This window comes from Numida meleagris, chromosome 3 (assembly GCF_002078875.1).
Source record: "Numida meleagris isolate 19003 breed g44 Domestic line chromosome 3, NumMel1.0, whole genome shotgun sequence".
Taxonomy (NCBI): domain Eukaryota; kingdom Metazoa; phylum Chordata; class Aves; order Galliformes; family Numididae; genus Numida; species Numida meleagris.
The window spans coordinates 39,690,250-39,710,218 of record NC_034411.1 but is presented as its reverse complement, the minus strand read 5'-3'; the positions used below and the strand labels follow the sequence as shown (position 1 = coordinate 39,710,218).

Here is a 19,969-nt window from a genome sequence, read left to right as displayed (position 1 = left end):
GTTGTTTACCCAAAAAGTAAGTAGTCCTACAGTATATTACTGGTAACATACAGTCTGTTGTTACTCGGAACTCCCTGTCTCCTCTTGTCATCTTAAATTTTGACTTTTTGATTTGTGGCCGTGGACTTAATTGTGAAAGGTAGTGGTAGTATGCTTTCTGTGGTAGAAACTAAATAAGCTTTTCTTAGTTAATTGCATTTTCATGTAAGAAATACACACTATGTTGAATTCTCAGATCCTCCAAGTTTTCTTCGTACTTACCTGTTCTTTTAATTTGAATGGGGAAGAAAGTGTCTCTATGGAAACTTGAAGATTTCCACATGACCTGCAAGTTAATTTTCCTCTGCTTTAGAATAGGTCAGTACTGCTTAGCAGGCCTTGGGGTCACTGGCATCAGGCTGCACTTGTGTGAGCTGAGGCATTCTGGTCTCTCCCGGAGGCAAAGCCAGCCTTCTACTGAGAGGCTCTTAGCCAAGATAGGAGAGGATTTCCTAGAATTTTAATCACACCCTTTATGGTTTCACCCAAACTAATGTGCTTTTGTGCTGTGCTAATTGACCTGATGTTCTGGTTTTAGATTCGTGGTAGTAACCCTTGGAGCTAATTTACACAGTGTGCTTTGAACTGAACTTGGTAATGCAAATATAATGTCCTATTAACAAACTATGAATGGTTCCTACTGGGATTTGTACAATGATTCTGAGCTCATTATTACTGTCATTCAATACTATGGATGAGTAGAGGAAAAATAATTAAACAAAACAGTACTTTAAATCCCAACAGGAATATAAAATCAACAAAGTTGAAAACCCGCAGTCTTAACTTGTGTTTAATATATACACTTTGTGGAAAGGGAGGGGCAGGAGGGATACATGTTAAACACTCAGCGTAAATGCCCAGCCTAATTGGATGGGAAAATTGACACCCAGTGAATCATTTATTTCCCCCAAATGATTCCACACTTCTCCAAATTTAAGACTGATAATGTTACATAGAAAATGGTGTAAGAAGTATTTTCTTCTAATCCTCTTTTAAATGTAAGTCATCCTCCAAAAGTGTTGCTTGGGGATTTAGCTGTGTGACTTCTACTGATATCACTGGAAGTTTCACAGCTAAAATGCACAATCACAGCTTTAAAAATGCCTTTTGCAATCTAACACCATGGAAGCATTGCTGTGTGAGCAATTTTCATTTCCATGGGTTGGCCAGGTGTGAGCAGCAAAATCTAAGAGAGGCCTTGACATACAGAAAACTGCTGTACATTCCTCAGCTTTCCATAAACATACAGGCTGATACAAGTCCACTGGTATTAAACAATGGGTATTCAGGCCCAGCCTTTAAAATTCAAGTGGGGAAAAGGAGAAGAAAGAAGATTGAAGGGAAAAAAAAAAAAAAGACATTCATCTGACATATCAGTCAGTCAGCCAAGCAAAAAGGCAGCAGCTCAGTTGAGAAAATGTGCAGTATGCACTTGTCTCTGCTCAGACCTCAACTAAGTGCCCTAGAGAGCAGGCTTTAACATGTTCATCAGCTGCCAGACCAGCTCAGACCAGCAGAGCTTTCCCTTGGGCTCAATTCTCTAAGCAGTCACTTTCCAACATGATCTTTATTATGACTTTTTCCTACTTGACTCCATCCACTTCTCTTTCTGGCAAGCAGCCTTGCAATACTGCTCTTGAGAAGGATTTTTGGATGTCCTGAAATTAGAAGCTTGACTTAACCAGAGTTTGACTTCTAGTTCATCTCTTCAAAACTTCTTAAATGTAAATCTTTCCAGATGATACTTGAAAGATATTTTGAGTCATAAAGATTAAATTGATAAACATTTGCATTCATACCTAAAGAGCGTTTGATATTAGAACATGTTAAATTAAGCTAGTGTAGGAAGAGTCTACATCAGCCATCAGGAATATATTTCAAAAATCAACAGAATGACCAACAAAGTGTCCTCAAACTACAAATTTGGGTGTCCTTGTTAAAAGTTTTCCTTTCTGGTAGTAAATTAAGCACTGCAAATTTAGTATTGGGAACAAAACCAGAAGTAAAATTCCTTGCAGTACTAAATGATTTACAGCCTGAGGGAAAAAGGAATTTGAAAGGCAGAGGAAGAATGAGAAAAGAGAAGAGAAAATGGGACACAAACCACATAGACTTAAGAGTCAAGGAGGAAAACATCTGGGGAAACATGGCAGGTGAAATGTACAGAAATGAAAATCATAGGAACCATTCAAGAGAAAGGGCCAGCTCCACCAGAAATGATTATTGTCAGTAGGGAGGAAAAAAAGAAAGACAGTGCATTAAAACATCGTGTTGCTTTGTAGAACCAATCTACTCATCCTACTTACAATATGGCCAGGCTGAGATGATGCACGAAGGGCAAGGACTTTAATGCCTTTCTTTTGCGGAAGTCACTCAAGCTGAGGTCTTATAGTTTAATTTAAGTAAAAGATTTTCTGTTGATGCTGAAAGTGTCAGCTTGAAATGAGAAGGACATCTTGAACTTGTAATAGGGCTGCGTTTTATATTTTTTGCTCTAAGCAAAGTATGAATTAAGTCTCTTCTTTAGCCAAAAAAGATTACTAGGAAGCTTAAATATTTAGTGGTTTTTCTGGATAAGGGGAACATGCAAATTTATCTCTGGCTCTGGTGACGGAAGAGGGTATTGAGGAAAAAAAATATAAAATACAGAGTAACGTGGGTGGAAATTACCTGGTAAAGTGCAATGTGGTAGGTTTTTTCTTCCACTGTTATTGGGATCCCTTGTTTACTGTATAGTTGAAGTGTACTTTATCACTTTATGGGAAATTGCTTAGTGGATGCCACCTTAATTTAGAGATATTAAATGTGTCTTTTTCAATAGCTGTAGCGTATTAGAATTTTGTGCTAGAAATTAGCTAAGAAAGCTAATAATGATTTTATATTCTAAGCATTATTTTTGAGTCAGCCAATTAAATCAATAATCATGTCTTAAAAGCAATTCAGAATATACCTGTCCACTCGACAGCATGCACTTGTATCTGTGCATCTGCCCTTTAGGTTAGTACAGGCATTTAGTGCATATACATTCTTGTAGCTACATCTGTTTTGCTCAACTGCTGGAGTTTTCTCAAATCTGTTTAAATCTCTGCTCCAGCTTTAAAGGTTAATAGGTGAAAGGCTTTTAAGTGGTGACTGCATGTTCATGGTCAAAAGCATCATGTTTACTCGATGTGTCAAGTATAGCTAAATATTACTGGTGAGCTTCGTGAAGTTTGTGAGAGGTTTGAATAGTGCTAGGAGGAAGAGGTCAAAACAAAGATTATCAGGGGTTAAGAAAGGCAGTGCGCTAAGGTTGAAGCTGAGAAAGTGTGGGATAGATGAGTGGACGGTGAGGTGAGTGGAGAACTGGCTGACTGGCCGAGCTCAGAGGGTGGTGATCAGCCTCTAGTGCCGAGTCCGGTTGGAGACCTGTGACCAGCAGTGTTCCCTGGGGGTCAGTGCTGGGTCCGGTCTTGTTCAACATCTTCATCAATGGCCTTGATAAGGGGATGGTGCCCACCCTCAGCAAGTACACTGATGATACAAAGCTGAGAGGAGTGGCTGACGTACTGGAAGGCTGTACTGCCATTCAGCAGGACCTGGACAGGCTGGAGAGCTGGGCAGTAAGAAAGCAGATGAGGTTTAACAAAAGCAAGCATAGAGTCTTGCACCTGGGAAGGAATAACCACATGTATCAGTACAGGTTGGGGGATGACCTGCTGGAGAGGAGCTCTGCAGAGAGGGACCTGGGGGTCCTGGTGGATGACAGGTTGGCCATGAGCAGCAGTGTGCCCTGGTGCCCAAGAAGGCCAATGGCATCCTGGGGTGCCTTAAGAGTAGCATGGCCAGCAGATCGAGGGAGGTGATCCTCCCCCTCTGCTCTGCCCTGGACAGGCCTCACCTGGAGTACTGTGCTCAGTTCTGGGATCCCTGGTACAAAAAAGACAGGGATGTCCTGGAGAGAGTCCAGTGGAGGGCCACAAAGATGATAAAGAACCTGGAGCATCTCCCCTATGACGAAAGGCTGAGTGACCTGTTTGGTCTGTTCAGACTTGAGGAAAGAAGACTGAGAGGTGATCTTATTAACGTTTATAAATATCTTATGTGTGGGAGAGACATGGCCAACCTCTTTTCAGCAGTCTGTGGAGACAGAACAAGGGAAAACTGCCATAAACTTGAGCACAGGAAGTTCTGCACAAATGTGCGAAGGAACTTGTTCACAGTGAGGGTGATGGAGCACTGGGACAGGCTGCCCAGAGAGGTTGTGGATTCCCCTTTCTCTGGAGATATTCAAGACCCACCTGGATGCCAACTTGTGCAGCCTGCTGTAGGGAGCCTGCTTTGCAGGGGGGTTGGACTTGATGATTTCTGGAGGTCCCTTCCAACCCCTACAATTCTGTGATTCTGTTGTCTGCTTCAGTTCTCCTGCCTGGAGTGACTGCAGAACAGCTTCTGCTTAGCAGCTCTATGTTTTTCGGTCGTATTTTTTTAGAAGCCCTGTAATTGCAATGCAGCCAACAGTGGCCAAGTGATTTACAAAGGGTTTCTGAAAACTTCAGTGTGTCAGACTATGTGGGACACCTTCCTTCTCTGCATTGCTCGACACTGTCAGCTATTTTTCAAAAAAGAGTTTGTTGCTTTTCCACAGATCTTCTGTAGTTTGAAGACCTGTTCTAGCTCCATGGAGAAAACAGCATTGCAAAAATACAAGTTAGTGCTATCTGCTGTTAGCGTTTTAAAGTGTTGTTGCAGGAAGTCACTGCTTTATTTGATGTCATTTCAAGGTTGTTAAAAATAGCTTGTGATGCTGAATATTCCTTTTTGGTGTAGGAACTGCAATTTGTACTACTTCTAACCTTCAGAGTTTACCTTTAAGCTCTACTTTCCTTTCGTCAAAATAATCTGAAGGACTGATGTTTTAGCAGCCATTTGTTCTACTGGAGTGAAGATGTGTCATTTTTCCTTTCTCAGTGGTAACATTAGTCTTTTTTTTAACACTTTTTTTCTTGTTGCTTTTCAAAGTACTTACATCTGTACTCTCCCTTTCATCTCTTTTGGTTGCCAGATTCCATGGCAGCATTTGGAAGCAAATTTAAAAAAAAAAATCTTTTTTGGCTGTGCTGTTCTGTTGTGTTTTCAGCATTAAATTATTATATTTGTTGCAGTATAAAATATATTTTATCTTCTGGATGAAGGCTGTCTCTGTGTAGGTGCCAGGGTTTTCGCTGGATTGTATAGTTTGACTAGCCAACATGATGAGCTGTAGAAAAGATAATAATATATTAATACTATCAGGAGACTTTACAGAGTTCTTTTAATTTGGAGGATTTTCTGGAAGGGCTAGAAAGGGCCAGCGAAATCTTTGTGTTTCCTTTGTGACCTTGAATTAAAAAGCCAAAGTGGTATACTCATTTAATATAATTTTTTGTTGCAACTCAAGAACTGAAATATTAGGTGTAGTACTGAATGTTCAGCAAAACAACCACTGTGAAAAGAACTTAAACCAGGTATTGTTTTAAGTAGCTACATGGCTACTTAGAAGATTTGATATTGTTTAACTGTTGTGACATACGTCTGATCATCTATCAGGTCATCCCTATTAGCAATGAGAGATGCAGTTGGGCCAAAAATTAAATTGAGATTTCTTGTAGTTTATCTCCTCATCCAAAAATAAGTTTGACTTGTTCCTTCTTTTCATGATATAGGTATTAGGTATTCTCAGTTATTGGTATGGAGCTTAGCCACTGAATATAGCCTAATTGTTCTCTGTTGTTTGTCTTGGAGAGCTATATAAATGGCTTATTTGGGGTCTTTTTGTTTCATACAACTGTGTTAAAATAAATCTTACTTTCAGGAAAAACTTGTGGCAGTTCAAGTAACAAGTTTGAACTCTTTTGGTGCCTATGCACATGTCAAGTCTGGCTGCCTTGTTAGCTTGTGTAAATGGTTTCCAGATGATCTTTTGTGACGGCTGACAATCCACAGAGATCAAACTGGACACATGGATCTCCTTGATGCTCAGGCTCTGCTTTGCTAGGAGAAATGAGAAAAATGTTTTTGTTTTTTTTTTGTGTGTGGTGGTTGAACAGATGGTCAGCAGAGGAATGAAACTGAGAACAACAACAACAAAAAAAGTGCGGGCAGATTGCTCTCCTTTCCTGTTTTCCCCTTCATTTTTCCCCCTGTTGCTCAGTGAAGAATGGAAGGGAAAAGTAAGAATGGAAAGCAAAGGGAAACTTTACTCATGGCTTTTGGGAAGATGCTTTCAACATTAAGGCATGTTGATAAACAATTGCATAGTGGCTTGGGGTAAATGCAGAGAAGCTAGCAAAACAGGTAGGGTGGTCCAGTTTGTGTGATGGTTTGGAGGAATAAAACTCAAGCCTCATCTTGTCTGTAGGAGACTTGGAGTGTCTCAGTCACCTGAGCACGTTTGTGGTGGAGATCTCCAGTATATTTCCAAAGTGGCATGGTGTAGTCATGCCATAGCTGAAAAATGCACACATTTCCACATCTCAGCTGATTTTAAATAATGTAAAATCATATCTGTAATGGAGACAGTATTTCTTGGGGATGTTGGCTCTTTATGTCAGAAATACAAAAAAGAGAGAGACCCAGATGTGGAGTTCTGTTGAGGCTTCCCAGAAGTGAGAACGTTGCCATCCAGTGCCAAGTGCATGGAGAGGCAGAAATTATTTTCTTTACAATTTTGGCTTGTTTATTTTACCTTTAGTGCTCCCCAAATACAGTATTTGTACGCTTTTGAGCTGTGTGTGGAAAAGTAACCAAACCTGTGATTAAGTGCCCGTGCCTGGCCAGTGATTACCTGAGAGCTGGTGCGGGCAGGAGGTCTTGTTTGGAAGGCCTGGGGGCTGGATGGGTGGGTGGTCTTGTGCTAAATGCTCAATGACCCAGGGCCTTAATCTCCTTCCCTATGCTTTTTATAGCTTCTTAAAGTATCAAGGTGTTTGTCCTGTAACTTCAGTGCTCTGGTTACTGCTGATTCAATATTTCACCTACAGCTCCTCTTATGTAGAGGCAGCAAGCTTGACTTGATATTGAATACTATTACCATTCTTTAAATTTAAGCTGTTTTTTTAAAATAGTAGATTATTTTCTGAAAGTATTTAGAATGTAATTTGCCTTTTCCCCACTGCTTTCTCCTACGTATATATCACAGGAGGAACAACTGTGTCTGGCTCACTAGATTTTAAAGAGATCTGAAAGAAGCTTAGCATCCATATGCTGCTATGGTAAATCCCTTCAATTTAGGCAATTTAATCATCACAGAACTTGAAGAGTCAACTGCCTCTTTCGATGAAAAGTACCACACACAATGCAGAAGGTTCAGAAGGTAAATTCTAGGAATGTCTGGTTTTCAAATGTGCCTTTTTATGCAGGGCAGCTTCCCTCACCTCTTTTCTGCTCTGCAAACCATTTGTGCCTTGCCCAGAAAGAAATGTAAGTTGTTATAGGCAGAGTTGCTAGCATCTCCTGTCATTTCTTTTTATAAGATCTGGTTTTCTGGTTTTTATTTCTTTGTCAAACTTCCATTCATTGTACGATTTTCTGTGTTATATATCTGAACTGACATCTCGCCTGAGGGCAGGATGTGGCCTCTTTGCTCAAGTCAGTAATTTCTATATACTATCTACGTTTAGCTGTATTTTTTCACATCAAAGTCAAGGTATCTCTTGACTCATTCTAGGCTCAAATTAATTAATTTTGCACCGAGACCTACAAATTATGTGAACTATAAATAGGATGGGAGCCTTCTATTCAGAGGGACAAGCAGATGGAACTGGTACTTGACGTTTCTGGGGCCTCCTAAAGAGAGAAGGCTGGCTGTCTTGGGTACTGTAATATCCACCCACTTCAGACAAGACTAGAGATTAGATTGTACTCCTCTTCCTGTTCAGGATGTACCCAAATGTTTGAGAGAATGTTAGACCTACGGTATCAATAACCCTACAGGAAACATTCTAATAAAGAGGAATTGTATTGTAAGAAAGTGATGCTCAAGCTGAATCCTCAAACTGCTGGTTTCTAAAAATCAGAAGAGTTACTTTACTGTATCAGAGCAGTTGACCACCAAGTGCTGGAAAGGCACCTGGAAATAATCTTGGAAACTTTCAAATGGGCAAGATGCAACATACTGCATCCACCATAGCTGTGAAAGCAGCTGAATGGCATTTCATAATAGATCCTGAAAAGCACTGTCTTCTTGTGGGATGAGATTATTGTAATAATCAACTTTACTGAATCACCTGGCAGCTGCTTCAGATTCTCATCCATGTGGGGGGGTGGAGAATGTCTGGCAGTTCACACAACTCAGTCCCAGCAGAACTGCATTTGAACTACCCACTGGTTTCATCTAATTGCTAAGTACGGCTTTGCATTTGTGTGGCAGGATAATCTCCAGGCCAAGTGCTTTCAGAGGGAATAAAAAACCTTGTGGTTGTGTTATGGAATCTCCTATTAGGTAGATATTCAACTCTGTACTGGGTCATGTCTTTACTTGTGGAACTCTAATACCATAGGTGTTCAGTATTGTTTTTTTTTGTCTTCACAGTTCACCTTTGTGTAGTCGTCTTTTTTATAGAACAGCAGACCATTTAGACTCTTCTCCAGTGGCAATAATTTCCCTAGGCTAATTTGGTTCTGTTCTGTAGTGATATTTAAAGGATTAACAGATTCCTTGTAATAAAATATAATCACTGGAAGAGACAGTTATTAACAGTGTTTCTCAGTAGTTACTTCGTTACTGAAAAATTATCAGTGAACCAGAATAGAATGTAGTTGATTGAGTTGACCCAGAATGTTAGATTTTTTAGAGTATTTACACGTCTTCATTGAACCACCTATTTTTCTCTTTTTAAACCTGGCCTTTTTTGTTCTTTCTTTGGGATTTTCCTGTGCCTGTCTGCAAGTTGCAAAGTTCCTTACTATTCTGTAATCCAAAATCTTGTTACTGTGGCTTGGTAAATCATCTTGACATGTATTTGAGCAGTTGACATGTCTTCTCTGAAGTTTGAATGGCTTTTCAAGTTAGCCTTTAAATACATTGAAGCTTTTCCACAGTTTTTCAGACTACAGCTTCACATGCGAATACAGCACATCGTCCACTACAGAAGAGATCAGATGTTTTCAGCTAATCATGTTCTGCTTTTGCATTTCTCTTAGCATTAGTAATTACTTTATACGTTTCAAAAATAGAGTAGTGACAGGACAAGAAATCTGCCAACCTTATTTGCACCTAGTTCTTCCCTCAGTGTTTACTGCAGCAGGATCAATGCGTGTCCTTGCAGTTACTTGTACTTTTTATATCATTCTGAATAACCAAATCTCATCCTACTTCCTTAAGTCAGGCAAAAATCTTACCAAAGTCAGTGGGAGTTTTGTTTTTCCTGACTAATGAAGTACTTGAGAAAGAAAGTTCCACTTCTGAAAAGGAGAGGTTAACTGAATTGTCTTTGGGCTTGCTGCATAGGCTGGCAATGTGCGGCACTTCTTTTTGTGTTTGGTCTGCATCTGCTAGCAGCCATTGCAGCTCTTCCAGCGTGTCAAAATGTGTCACCATTCACCCACCAGAAGAGAAAAACAAACAAGTGGAAAAAAAAAACCTAATAGAATGAAAGGCAAAAACTGAACTTGAGATTTTTCCCCCTGAAACTCAAGTTGTGGATCACAAGTCTGGTAGAATGCTAAAGACCTGCAGAAGACCATCTAAAATGGCTGTGATGTTGAGGAAGCTACTTCAGTTTTAAGGACCTGCTCTTCTGAAGGGCTGAGCATTCACATCTGGAATTTCCGTGGGGTTCAATGTGTACCAAGTTAAATAATTTCTTTTTTTAAGATATTCATTATAGAATGCGAAGCATACGTCATTTTCTCTGAAAACACAGTTTGTGAGAGCGAAGACTGAGGATAAAAGTGATATAGCTTCACATGGAAGCTCAAATTGTATTTGTAATTAAGAAATGTAACATTACCCCAACAGAGCTGCTCTCAGATGAGAAACCTCACATGATGTTTTGAAGTAACACTATGTAGGTTAATTATTGGAAGATATTTATGCAGCTTTTAAAATGGTACATTTATACTCTGTGGCAACTGAAAGACCACCACAGGAGTTTACTGCTGCCCTCAGTTTCATCTGACCAGGACTAATTCCAAGACTGGACTTTGCTGCTGTAGGCAGGAAGAAACATAAATAAAATAAGAGAAATGCTGAATTCACTTTTCTTCGATTAAGGCTTCACAAGAAAAGTCTATTTTTAATCTTCGCAAATACCCTGGTGTCTCATCTTCCCATAGGTATTTATACATTTTTATTTTAATAACTCCACTTAAGGCCAATATGAGCTAACTGTGTAAATCCCTAGAGAACTGATGAAAAAAAGCACTCTCATTCATTTAAATATAAAAATAAACCATTTGGCATGTTTGTGCAGAAATGAGTCTCATAAATTATTATTACTTTTTTTGGTCTGTCATCCAGTACTCTCCTAGCTAGATTTAAGGCATGCACGGCTTCCAGCTCGCAATTCTTGTGCTTTGAAGTGATGGTGAATAGAGATTCATTAAACTAGAACAAAAAGGCTGCTAATTTGTTGCTTGTATTCTATTACAAATAGATGATCTAAAAAAGCAGAAAGCATTTGTGTATTTGTTGCAGTGCAGCCTGCAATTTGTTACGATGGAAGTAACCCCCGTAGAATTTTTAAGCAGTATTTTCCTTCAAGCAAAACCTCCAGGTCATAGCTCTTTCAATTACATGCACAAGAGGCAAGGAGACAAAGCTAGCCTGGGCGGCTTACTCTTTTAGCAGTAAAGTTTGCATTTCTTTTAATGTAGTTAAAACAGTTGACAGCAGAGAGTGCGGTTTAGTGATGTGAGGTGATTTCCAAATGAGTGTTAGCTTTTAACTGACCTACTTTTGACTAGTGGTGTATTCTTGTCCATTACTTTTTGTCATTGAATAATGCTGATATATTAAGCTGTGTGCTTCAAGGGCATTGTAAAATTGCATGTAGGGGCAGGACTGAGCTGTGAAAGTGCGAATTACTCTATCAGATCATACCCAATTAAAAAGCGACGAGCACAGCAGGAGACACTGAAAGCAAGGTTTATCTTTCATGTAACGTAAGAAGTCACTATATCGGTTAGAAACAAAGTGAGTGTGAAGCAGATTCTCCACCTCTTCTCGTCCCTCTCCAAAATTAATAATATTTGCTGACTCTATTATGGGAATGAATAAGCCCCTGAGTTGTAACAGCTCGTGTTCAAGGATATTATGACAATGGCAAGAGAATGGGAAGTACAGCAGCAGTGTACCTTTAAGCTATCTGTTATCAAAGTGTGTGCTGAACCGCAGGTCAACACATTGCCAATTGTCAGAGAGTTTTGAAAAGCTGCTTGTAGTTTATATAAAACTGTAACGTGTCATTAAAAGAAGACTTGCAGGCTTTCTGCACTTCCACAGGAAGCACTGGAATAAAAGAACGGTGATGAAAGCAGGAACTTATAGTGAGCTTTGTACTTGTCATAAAACTATTACAAGATAAGGAAACTTGCTTAGTTTCCAGAGCCATCCTGAAAATCCTTGTATAACCTTTTGTTTAACATTCATCAGCACTCTTCTAATGGTGAGATGGACCTGTGAATGTAGAAATTAATGCAGCTGTCTCTATACAACATAATCTTCGATAATCCTGCTGGCTCAAGGTGTTGTGCTGCCAAACCCATTCTGACAGTGATACCATGGACAAAATTGTGATGCTTTCATAGAGAATGTGTGTGTGTATATATCTGTGTGTGTATATATATACATATGATTCTGACAAGCTTTCTCAACTGCATCAACTCTGTAAAATGTGCCCCATGCTTGCCATCAGGATGCAGGTTGCTTCTGTGATGCGTGACTTCTGTCTGACCAGATGAACACCTTCTGCAGACAGTCTGTGTCACGTTTACACTGATATTTGCTGCTAATGATATTGTCTGAGTAGTTTTAATGAAATCCTGTGTGTGCGCACACAACTTCAGAACAGCTCATCTGGTTAATCCCACATTTTCATATTAGGCTTTACTGTGTGAATTTTTATGTTGTAAGGGAAAAAAAAATGAGGGGGGGAAGTGAGAAATATGTGGGGGCACTGTGAGGCAATGTGAGGCATTGAATTGCAGAAAAGATGGAGAAGAGATGAATAGTTAAATTCACAGTGCCTAATCCAAGTAGCAAGCTTTACGTGTAGAAACAGTGATGCTCTATAGAGCGTATCTTCACTTAAAACATGTGTGTGTAGTGAGCTAAGAGTTTCAAAATGACCAACAGATTAACAGCCCTACTAGACTGTTAGGGAAATAAAAATAAAATGATGTGATGATCCTCTGAAAGCCTCAGTTTTCTTGGAGGAAATTTACCTTTTCCCCCATTCATACTAAACATGGAGTACCAAGGATCACACAAGCATTAGCTTTGTTATTTTTTGTTACACTGAGCAAGAAGTTTGCTGGAGTTTGTTCTGTGTGGAGAAATGGTAGGTATTCATGTGAAGCTGATAGTTAGGTCCTAAGTTTGTTGGTTGGTATTTAAGTCATGAAAAGCTTCTCTGGTACCTCTGCCCATGCCACAGTGTTTCAGTTCTGTCACTTTGATAAAATTTTCATAAGACTTTAAGGGACTCTTGTTCAGGGAATCAGTCTTGCCTGTGTCTCCTGGAGGTGAAAGGGAAGAAGTAGCTGTATTGTGTGCTTCTTGTTTTGTTTTGTCAAGAGGGAACTTCTACAGTGTGTGTCTTTGTTAGTCTCACCATTTTTCTGGTGCAAACATGGTTAATTTAGTGATGCACTAATTAGCAGATATATTTAGTACACATACAATAGACTTTCAAGAAAAAGGGGTAAGTTGCACTGTAATGTGAATGAGGAAGTGATTAATGGAATTTATAGGTAAGAGATCAGATGATATTTAAAAAAAAAAAAAGAAACACTGTTCAGTTACAACATTACCAAACTTTTGAATTTTATCTTGCAGTGACCAGTGTAAAAGAAAATGCTGAAAAGTATATGGAGATGCTGGAAGCTAAACTACATAGGTAAGGAAGGTATCATGGAAATCTTGAAAGAATAAAACAAGTCTTAATGCAGCATTGACATGCATAAAGTGTTATAGGAATGCTTTTGAACTTACTTGAGAATAATACCAGAATAGTTCAAAGTTGGACATCCCATAAACATTATTGCTATGACCTCTGTTTCTGGCTGCGTTCAGCAGCTTTGCCAGCTGCCTGCCAGTGAACACAGGTAAAAGAAAGAATTGCTGGGATTGGATTCTCCAGTGCACAAGACTGTTCTTGAACAGAACTGGTAGGGCTGGAGACAAGGGTGCACATGTGGTTGGTGCACGTCACTCCAGCTCTGCCTGCAGGTGCTGTGATCTGTGTTGTAAGCTGTTGAACATCCAGAAGTTGTGGAGCTTTGGGGCTCCTGCAGGTGGTTGAAAAGACACTGCTGCGTTCCTATGCAAAACCCAACTCTGAGCAGAGCCACGGAAATCTCTACTTTAGTTCTTGGTGCCCTTAAAAAGTAATGACCATTTATATAACAGTTTTGAATGAATGCTATTTTGAGGGACTGGAAAGCAATAGAAACCAACACAACAATGGAGATATTTTGGGAACTGAATCCTAATGCAGAATACATATGTTTCTTCTTGCTGTATGAAGAAGGCTCTAGACCCTCAAGTTTTAGGCTGCTCCTTGAAGGATTGTTAGCTGTTGTTGTAATAGAAAAGTGGACTTTTTCTTCCACAAGTATTTTTATTAGAAAAAGCTTTCATAAGCTGTAGTCGGAGTTCATGACTTAATGAAAGTGCAACCCCCAGATTAACTCTACTTCTATTTCTGTTTCTGAGTAGGTATAATTAATTGCCTTCATTATTTGTGTTGGTTGTTGCATTGGTATAGAAGGTTCTAAATTTTTTTATTTGCTCGCTCATACTGCTGAATAGAGGCACTTATTTGCATAGCTATCATACTTAAAAGTAATTCAGAACTGAGTGAAAAATGATGGAAGCAGACTTCAAAGATCAAACTGTCTGTGTATTGCCTGTCCCCCCCAGCTTTAATACTTCATAACCAATTTCAGAACTGTCTGATTTCAGTGTAGCCAAAGAGGTTTCGTATCCATAAGTGTAAGACAAGTCTTCCTGTGAATTACTTAAAAAAAAAAAACAAACAAAAAACAAACAAAAAAAAAAAAAAAGAAAAACCCGCACAAATAAACATTATTACTTTGCTCTTTATAGAAAGTTAAAATATAAGGTATAGCAACACATATTGATGCTTCTAGGCTGTAAGGACTTAAGTGGTATAGCGGGCTTTTAGGCTTTTGTATACAGGAGTTGCCTTCCTTAGTACCATACAAGCCTGGGCCTGTTTCAGTCTTGGTTTTCTAGTACAATGAGGCTACAGGCTTCAAAATGTTGTCATTAAGAGGCAACTGTCCTTCCCAACCTTTACTGAGGACATAAATGCATGAAGTCCAAGTGCTGTGTGTGTAGTACTTCAGCTGTACCAGTAGAGTCAACATCCTTTTCAGACTTCATTATCAGTTACTCTGTCCCCAGTTGGCTGCCTGGATGTTCCAACCATGCAGACTGTTGCAGAGGTGCTGAACTGCTGAAATTTCCCTTCCTGACTGCAATAATAATAAATCCAACGGTGTCAACTAAGCCTCAGGCAGGGAAGATTCAGTCATGAACCACTAACAGTTTTTCAGTATGTAAATAAGGTACTAGAGATCTTACAGGTCTTTTCCAAACTTGATGATTCTGTGATAAATACAGAAGTGATGTGAGTTGGGGTAATGAGACTGTATTCAGTGAAGACATCTTTATGGGTATGTTAAGCGTAGGACAACTTTAACTCATCACTTGAGGGGTTAAGAAGAGATTTTACGTATGTTTGCTATAGCTGCTTAATCTAGTTCACTGAAAGTCAGATGAGCATCTTTATGTAGGATCGTTGATCCTCCACTGAAAGTGTATATTGTCATCTCACCTCTTTCCACCCCAAGTGAAAGCTCTGCTGTGGCCTTTGTGTCATTACCATGACTAAAGCCAGGTTCAGTAACTACCCGGCTTGGCCATGAGCAAGCTTAAGTCAAGTGCTTGTTTGTAAATGATTGAGGATCATAAACTGAGTGTAGCAAAGAGTGATCTACAGCCATAAGAACAGAAGATTTGGGTTGGAATTTCATGGCTACATGCTCTCTCTTAAATCAATACTTAAGTACCTAATGAAAGTGGCCAGATTTTGCAAAATGCATAGAGTACTAATAAACACTTTTGAGTGAAGACTGAGGCTGCCAGTCATACTTTCTTTTAGGTGCTTAGATGTTGGAATCCAAGTTTAGACTTGACAGTGACAGATATTTATCTAGTTTGAAGATATCCATAAAATCACCTCTTTTTTAAATGGGTAAGAAACCTCTAATCTGTATTTATGCGGGAAAAGTCATAATCTGAGCTATTTGCTAGCACACACAGCTCAGTGCAAGTCAAGCAATGTGACCAGCTGTATATCTGCCACATTTTACATATGCCCCCTATCTCATTAAATCTCTGTCCTCTAGCGAAGTCTATTCTACTTCTATCAAGGGGGGGTGGGGGGGGGGTTGCGTGTTCGTAGCAAGATTGATCTTTGTGTGATTTATATTTGATAGCTGGAGAAACCCAAACAAATGTGTGGAAGAATGTAGAATTTAAAAAATAGTTGTCTTTCAGGCCGCGCCCCTTGTAGAAGCTAGTAAAAGTTCCATGGCAAATACAGTTATCTTATGAAGTTCTGTGCAAAAACAGGAACTAAGTTATATCACCAAAACATGCTGCAGAAGCATTTATTTCTTTCAGCTAGGTCTTACCTTTGGAGATACTGCTGATGTTCTTGCACTAGTAGAGAAAAATAAGTATGCTGTTTTACTAAGTATATATATATATACACACATACATGTACGTCACTCCGAAAGCAATGCCTCATATCACAACAACAAAATGTAATGGAATTTTGACAGTAAGGCTCCACCTCTACTGCCATACCACCAACATCCACCTTTAATGCTGTGGACCTACATCATAATATAGGAGGCATTACTTTCAGAGCAGCCCTGTGAGGCTTTTATATCAAAGAAAATTAAGTATTGTTAGTAGCTCAAAAATCAGCTTCATGGGATATAGCATGAGATAAGTGCTTTATTTTTCAGGAGTCCTTCTGCTGGGTATTTGTAGAAATACATTTGGAATATATTATCCTTTGTGAAACTTATTAGAAATTGATAACCTGTGGAACTTGCACTCTGGAGTGGATGGAGTAAATGTGGCAGAATTGTTGTGTTTCTTTTTTGTATGACTCAATTCACATTTAACTTAAGAATCCGTTTTTTTTTATTCTCATACCAAATATTTCCTGGGTGGCACTGAATGTAAACAGTAAAGTTATGCCTGGACCAGAGCCTGAACAATGAATGGCAGACATGCAATGTGATGAAGGGAAAAATGCATTTGGGTAGGGGAAGAGGCAGAGAACAAACGAAACATCAGGAAAAACGAAAGACCGGGGGACCATCATTCATCCCTCCATAGAACACAAGAGCCAGACCTGCCATAGCAAATTGAACCCTGAGGCAGCAGAAACCCCAGGAGGAGCTGGCTTCATCACTAATTACTCCATAAGACTTTTAAATGTATCTTGAGACAGTGATGATTTTCTGTAGTGAGGTGAGGTCCCTGTGTCCAACTGGAGCTCTTCAGTCTCCTGCATCCACTCAGAGCTCTGTCTGAAGTCTGACGCCGTGCTTTTGAAAAGTGGTATCTGAGCCTGCAAGTCTGAGCTTGCAATGTTTTAATAACAGAACCCCTCTGTGGCTGCATACAGCCTCTTTATGTTCTGTAAGGGTAAGATTTCAGCTTGGGCCGTTGGTGTTCTGCATATCCTGGTGCAGAAAGCCAGCACTCTGCTAGAGGAGTTGCTGCTCTAAGGCTGCTCTCTGGCTTTCCAACGCTTCTCCTTGCATGCACAGCAGCACAGGCGTGCCTGGGAATGCCAGATGGCCTACGGTAATCTTGTGTAACCCCTGACCTTCAGTTGCACTGAAGGCTGTTCAGCTGGTGGCAGCATCGTAGCAGAGCGTGGATATGGCTGAAATGCCATTTTTGCCCTCTCTAAGACTGTGTTTCGTGTATTGCTTCCAAGGGAGCCCACAGCTCCATGTGTGCTATATAATCATCAGATCCTATTTTGCTTACCCACGGTTCTGCTGCAGCAGTGTTAAACACAGGTTAGGCAAAATACTGGATACTTCCAGAGACTCATTTAGTCCCTTTCTTCTTCCCAGCTGGTTGAAGTCACACACAGCTGTGAGAACATTAGCTCCGAAATGGTGAGCAACAGACGCTGTATATGCTGTGATACATTCCTTTGTATCTCACGGGCCACATGGTGATGGCTTCTAAATCCCTTATCGTAATTGCCTCAGGCTAGAAACAATTTTTTGTACCAGCCGATGTAAAGATGACATTTCTTGAGTTGAGGGAATTTAATGTGATTGTACTTGTTTCCAGGCCTCAAAAGATTATTCTGTGACTTCCATTCATCGCACAAGCATGGCTTTTTAGTTGCTTTTTCTAATTCCCAGATAGAAATCATGAAATTATTTTGGAGGAATAATATTTTTCAGGAATAACTGGTGACAGTTACACAAAGGTGTTTTACTGAGCTATTTTTCTCTTCTTCTGCAAGAATGGGGAAATGAATAGATATGCCTGCAAGTAAGATGTAATATTGCAATGCCTGTGCTTTGCTGTTACTGATTGTTAGTCATACAGCACCTTGCAACTTTTCAAGTGTATGTAAAACCTTTTGTCTTTAATTGATTCCCTTTTGCTGTTTGGCTCAGTTCGTCTTCTCTTTAGCAATGCCTTTTTTATAATGCTCTCATAATGGTGGCTTTTTTCAGCTCATGGGTGCACAGTGTGGGAAATGTAGCGGAATCCTGCTCCGCTGTAAGATCTGCTCATTTGCACTTGTTCAGTGAGGGGTGAAGGGGATTGTGTGTGTTTAGCACAACTTGCATTCCTGTAATGGAAATTTGTGGTTTTTCCATGCAAGCGATATTTTTATATAATGCATTTGAATGTGTCATCTTCCTTGAGCTTCCTCCTTTTAGGCAAGACCTCCAATGTCCCGAGGGACCCATAACATAACATACAGGTCAGCATTAATTGCTAACACATCACTTCCCAGTTTACTTGAAAATGAATGCTTTTAAAACAGCCATTCTCTTCCTCTATTATTCATCATACTAGTTTACATTCCATGTGTCTCAGGTCTCCTTTGTAAGGTACTAAGGTTCAGAAATATTTTTGGGAGCAGAGCCGGATATGAATGCTCTCAAAGCACACCAAGGGGATGGTGTTTCTTGTGGCTGATGGTCTTAAATCTCAGAACACATGGAAAAGCCTATGTCCTTGTGGATTGATAGCTCTCTGTCATCTGGTTAAAACTTTCTCTACTGTTCTTGTCTGTATGGAGTATATATTAATATAATGTTGAATATATGGAGTTAGTTTCCCCAAAATGAGTTGTTTGCCCATGACTTTAGGCTGTTGCTTGAGTGATCCTTCTCTACCCGAAGAAGTGCTTGTGCATGTCAGCACAATCACCTGTACCTTTGTAACAAAGGGCTGTCAAACTAGGTACACTCTGTGATTATCTGGAATGTTGAAAATTTGGAACGTCATTAGAAGTTGCTGGCACTGAATGTGAAAATGGTAAATAAGTTACCAGGTAGGCTTGCAAAATTGAATCATGAATTGGAGGATTATATCTTCAGCTGTGAAACTGGTAACAGGAACTTAGGATCTCATAAATGAAAATAGCATTTTGAATAGATTTCTGTAGGGAAGGGAAAAATTAGTAAAACCAGTGTATGTATGCGGAGTTGCTCCCACTCAATAATCAGAAACAATATTCAAGCTGTTTTATTATCCCATTGATCTTTTGCATTGATACAGTTCTGGTGAGGGAAAGTTCACTAACCCAAAATATCCATGAATAAAAGGAGCTGTAAATAAAGAAAAGCAAGCTGCTAAATGTGCTAGCTAATAAATTACAGGTAATTTTTGCTTGCTGTGCAGGCCCAGCTTTATTTAGGGCATCTTAAGTAGTTACAGAAATCTAGTTTACATGATGGTGAGTCCATTTAATGAATAAATCTTAAGTATCCTTTGAGTGCTTTTTTTTTTTTCACCTCTATTTTAGATGTTTGTATGCTTCCTTGTTTGCAGTTGTTGAAGTTACTGATCCTGGAGGGAGGGCTTTCTGATTATCCTGGTCTCTATTTTGATTTCTCTCTCCCCCTTTCTTCTACTCATCTCAATTCCACTTTTTAAATTGTATTTTATTCTTCATTTTGTTTCCAACTTTATTTCTTAGTACTCTTTTTTTGTGTATCTTCTCTTTATATATCAGCTAGGACAAAATAAGTGTCAAAGTAGAAATATAAAAATACCCTCTATTCATAGAAAAGCTATTCTCACCCTTAAACTTAGAAGACTGTTTCCGAGATATCTTAGACTGTATGACCACAGTGCAGATTCTCATTAAATGTTCTTATTGTCTTCACAGTCCCTTGCAATATATCTGAAAATGTCTTCAATGTCCTGCCAGCATACAGTATCTTAGAAATGCTTAGCAAATTTAAATCTAAATAACCTTGTGAGAAAATTGATGGTACTTCCTCATGGAAATGTATTAGCTTACATTAACTAGGACTGGAGGAAAGAGGAGAATATTTGCTGCTCTTTTTGTTTCTGGATGGGGAAAATGTAGCTAAAACCCACTGGGGATGGAAACTGAAATAATCTTTCTAAAAGTGCAGCAGTTTACAG

The 19,969-nt window shown here is 39.4% G+C and overlaps 1 protein-coding gene across 1 annotated transcript in view; it reads left to right on the top strand.

Annotated features, from left to right (window-relative positions):
* The window catches only part of DISC1 (disrupted in schizophrenia 1), a 191,150-nt gene that overhangs the window by 134,667 nt on the left and 36,514 nt on the right, over nucleotides 1–19,969 (top strand). Inside the window, exon 10 of the mRNA XM_021390509.1 lies at nucleotides 13,058–13,118. Within this exon, the coding sequence (XP_021246184.1) occupies nucleotides 13,058–13,118 (61 nt within the window). The remainder of the gene's footprint in view (nucleotides 1–13,057; nucleotides 13,119–19,969) is intronic.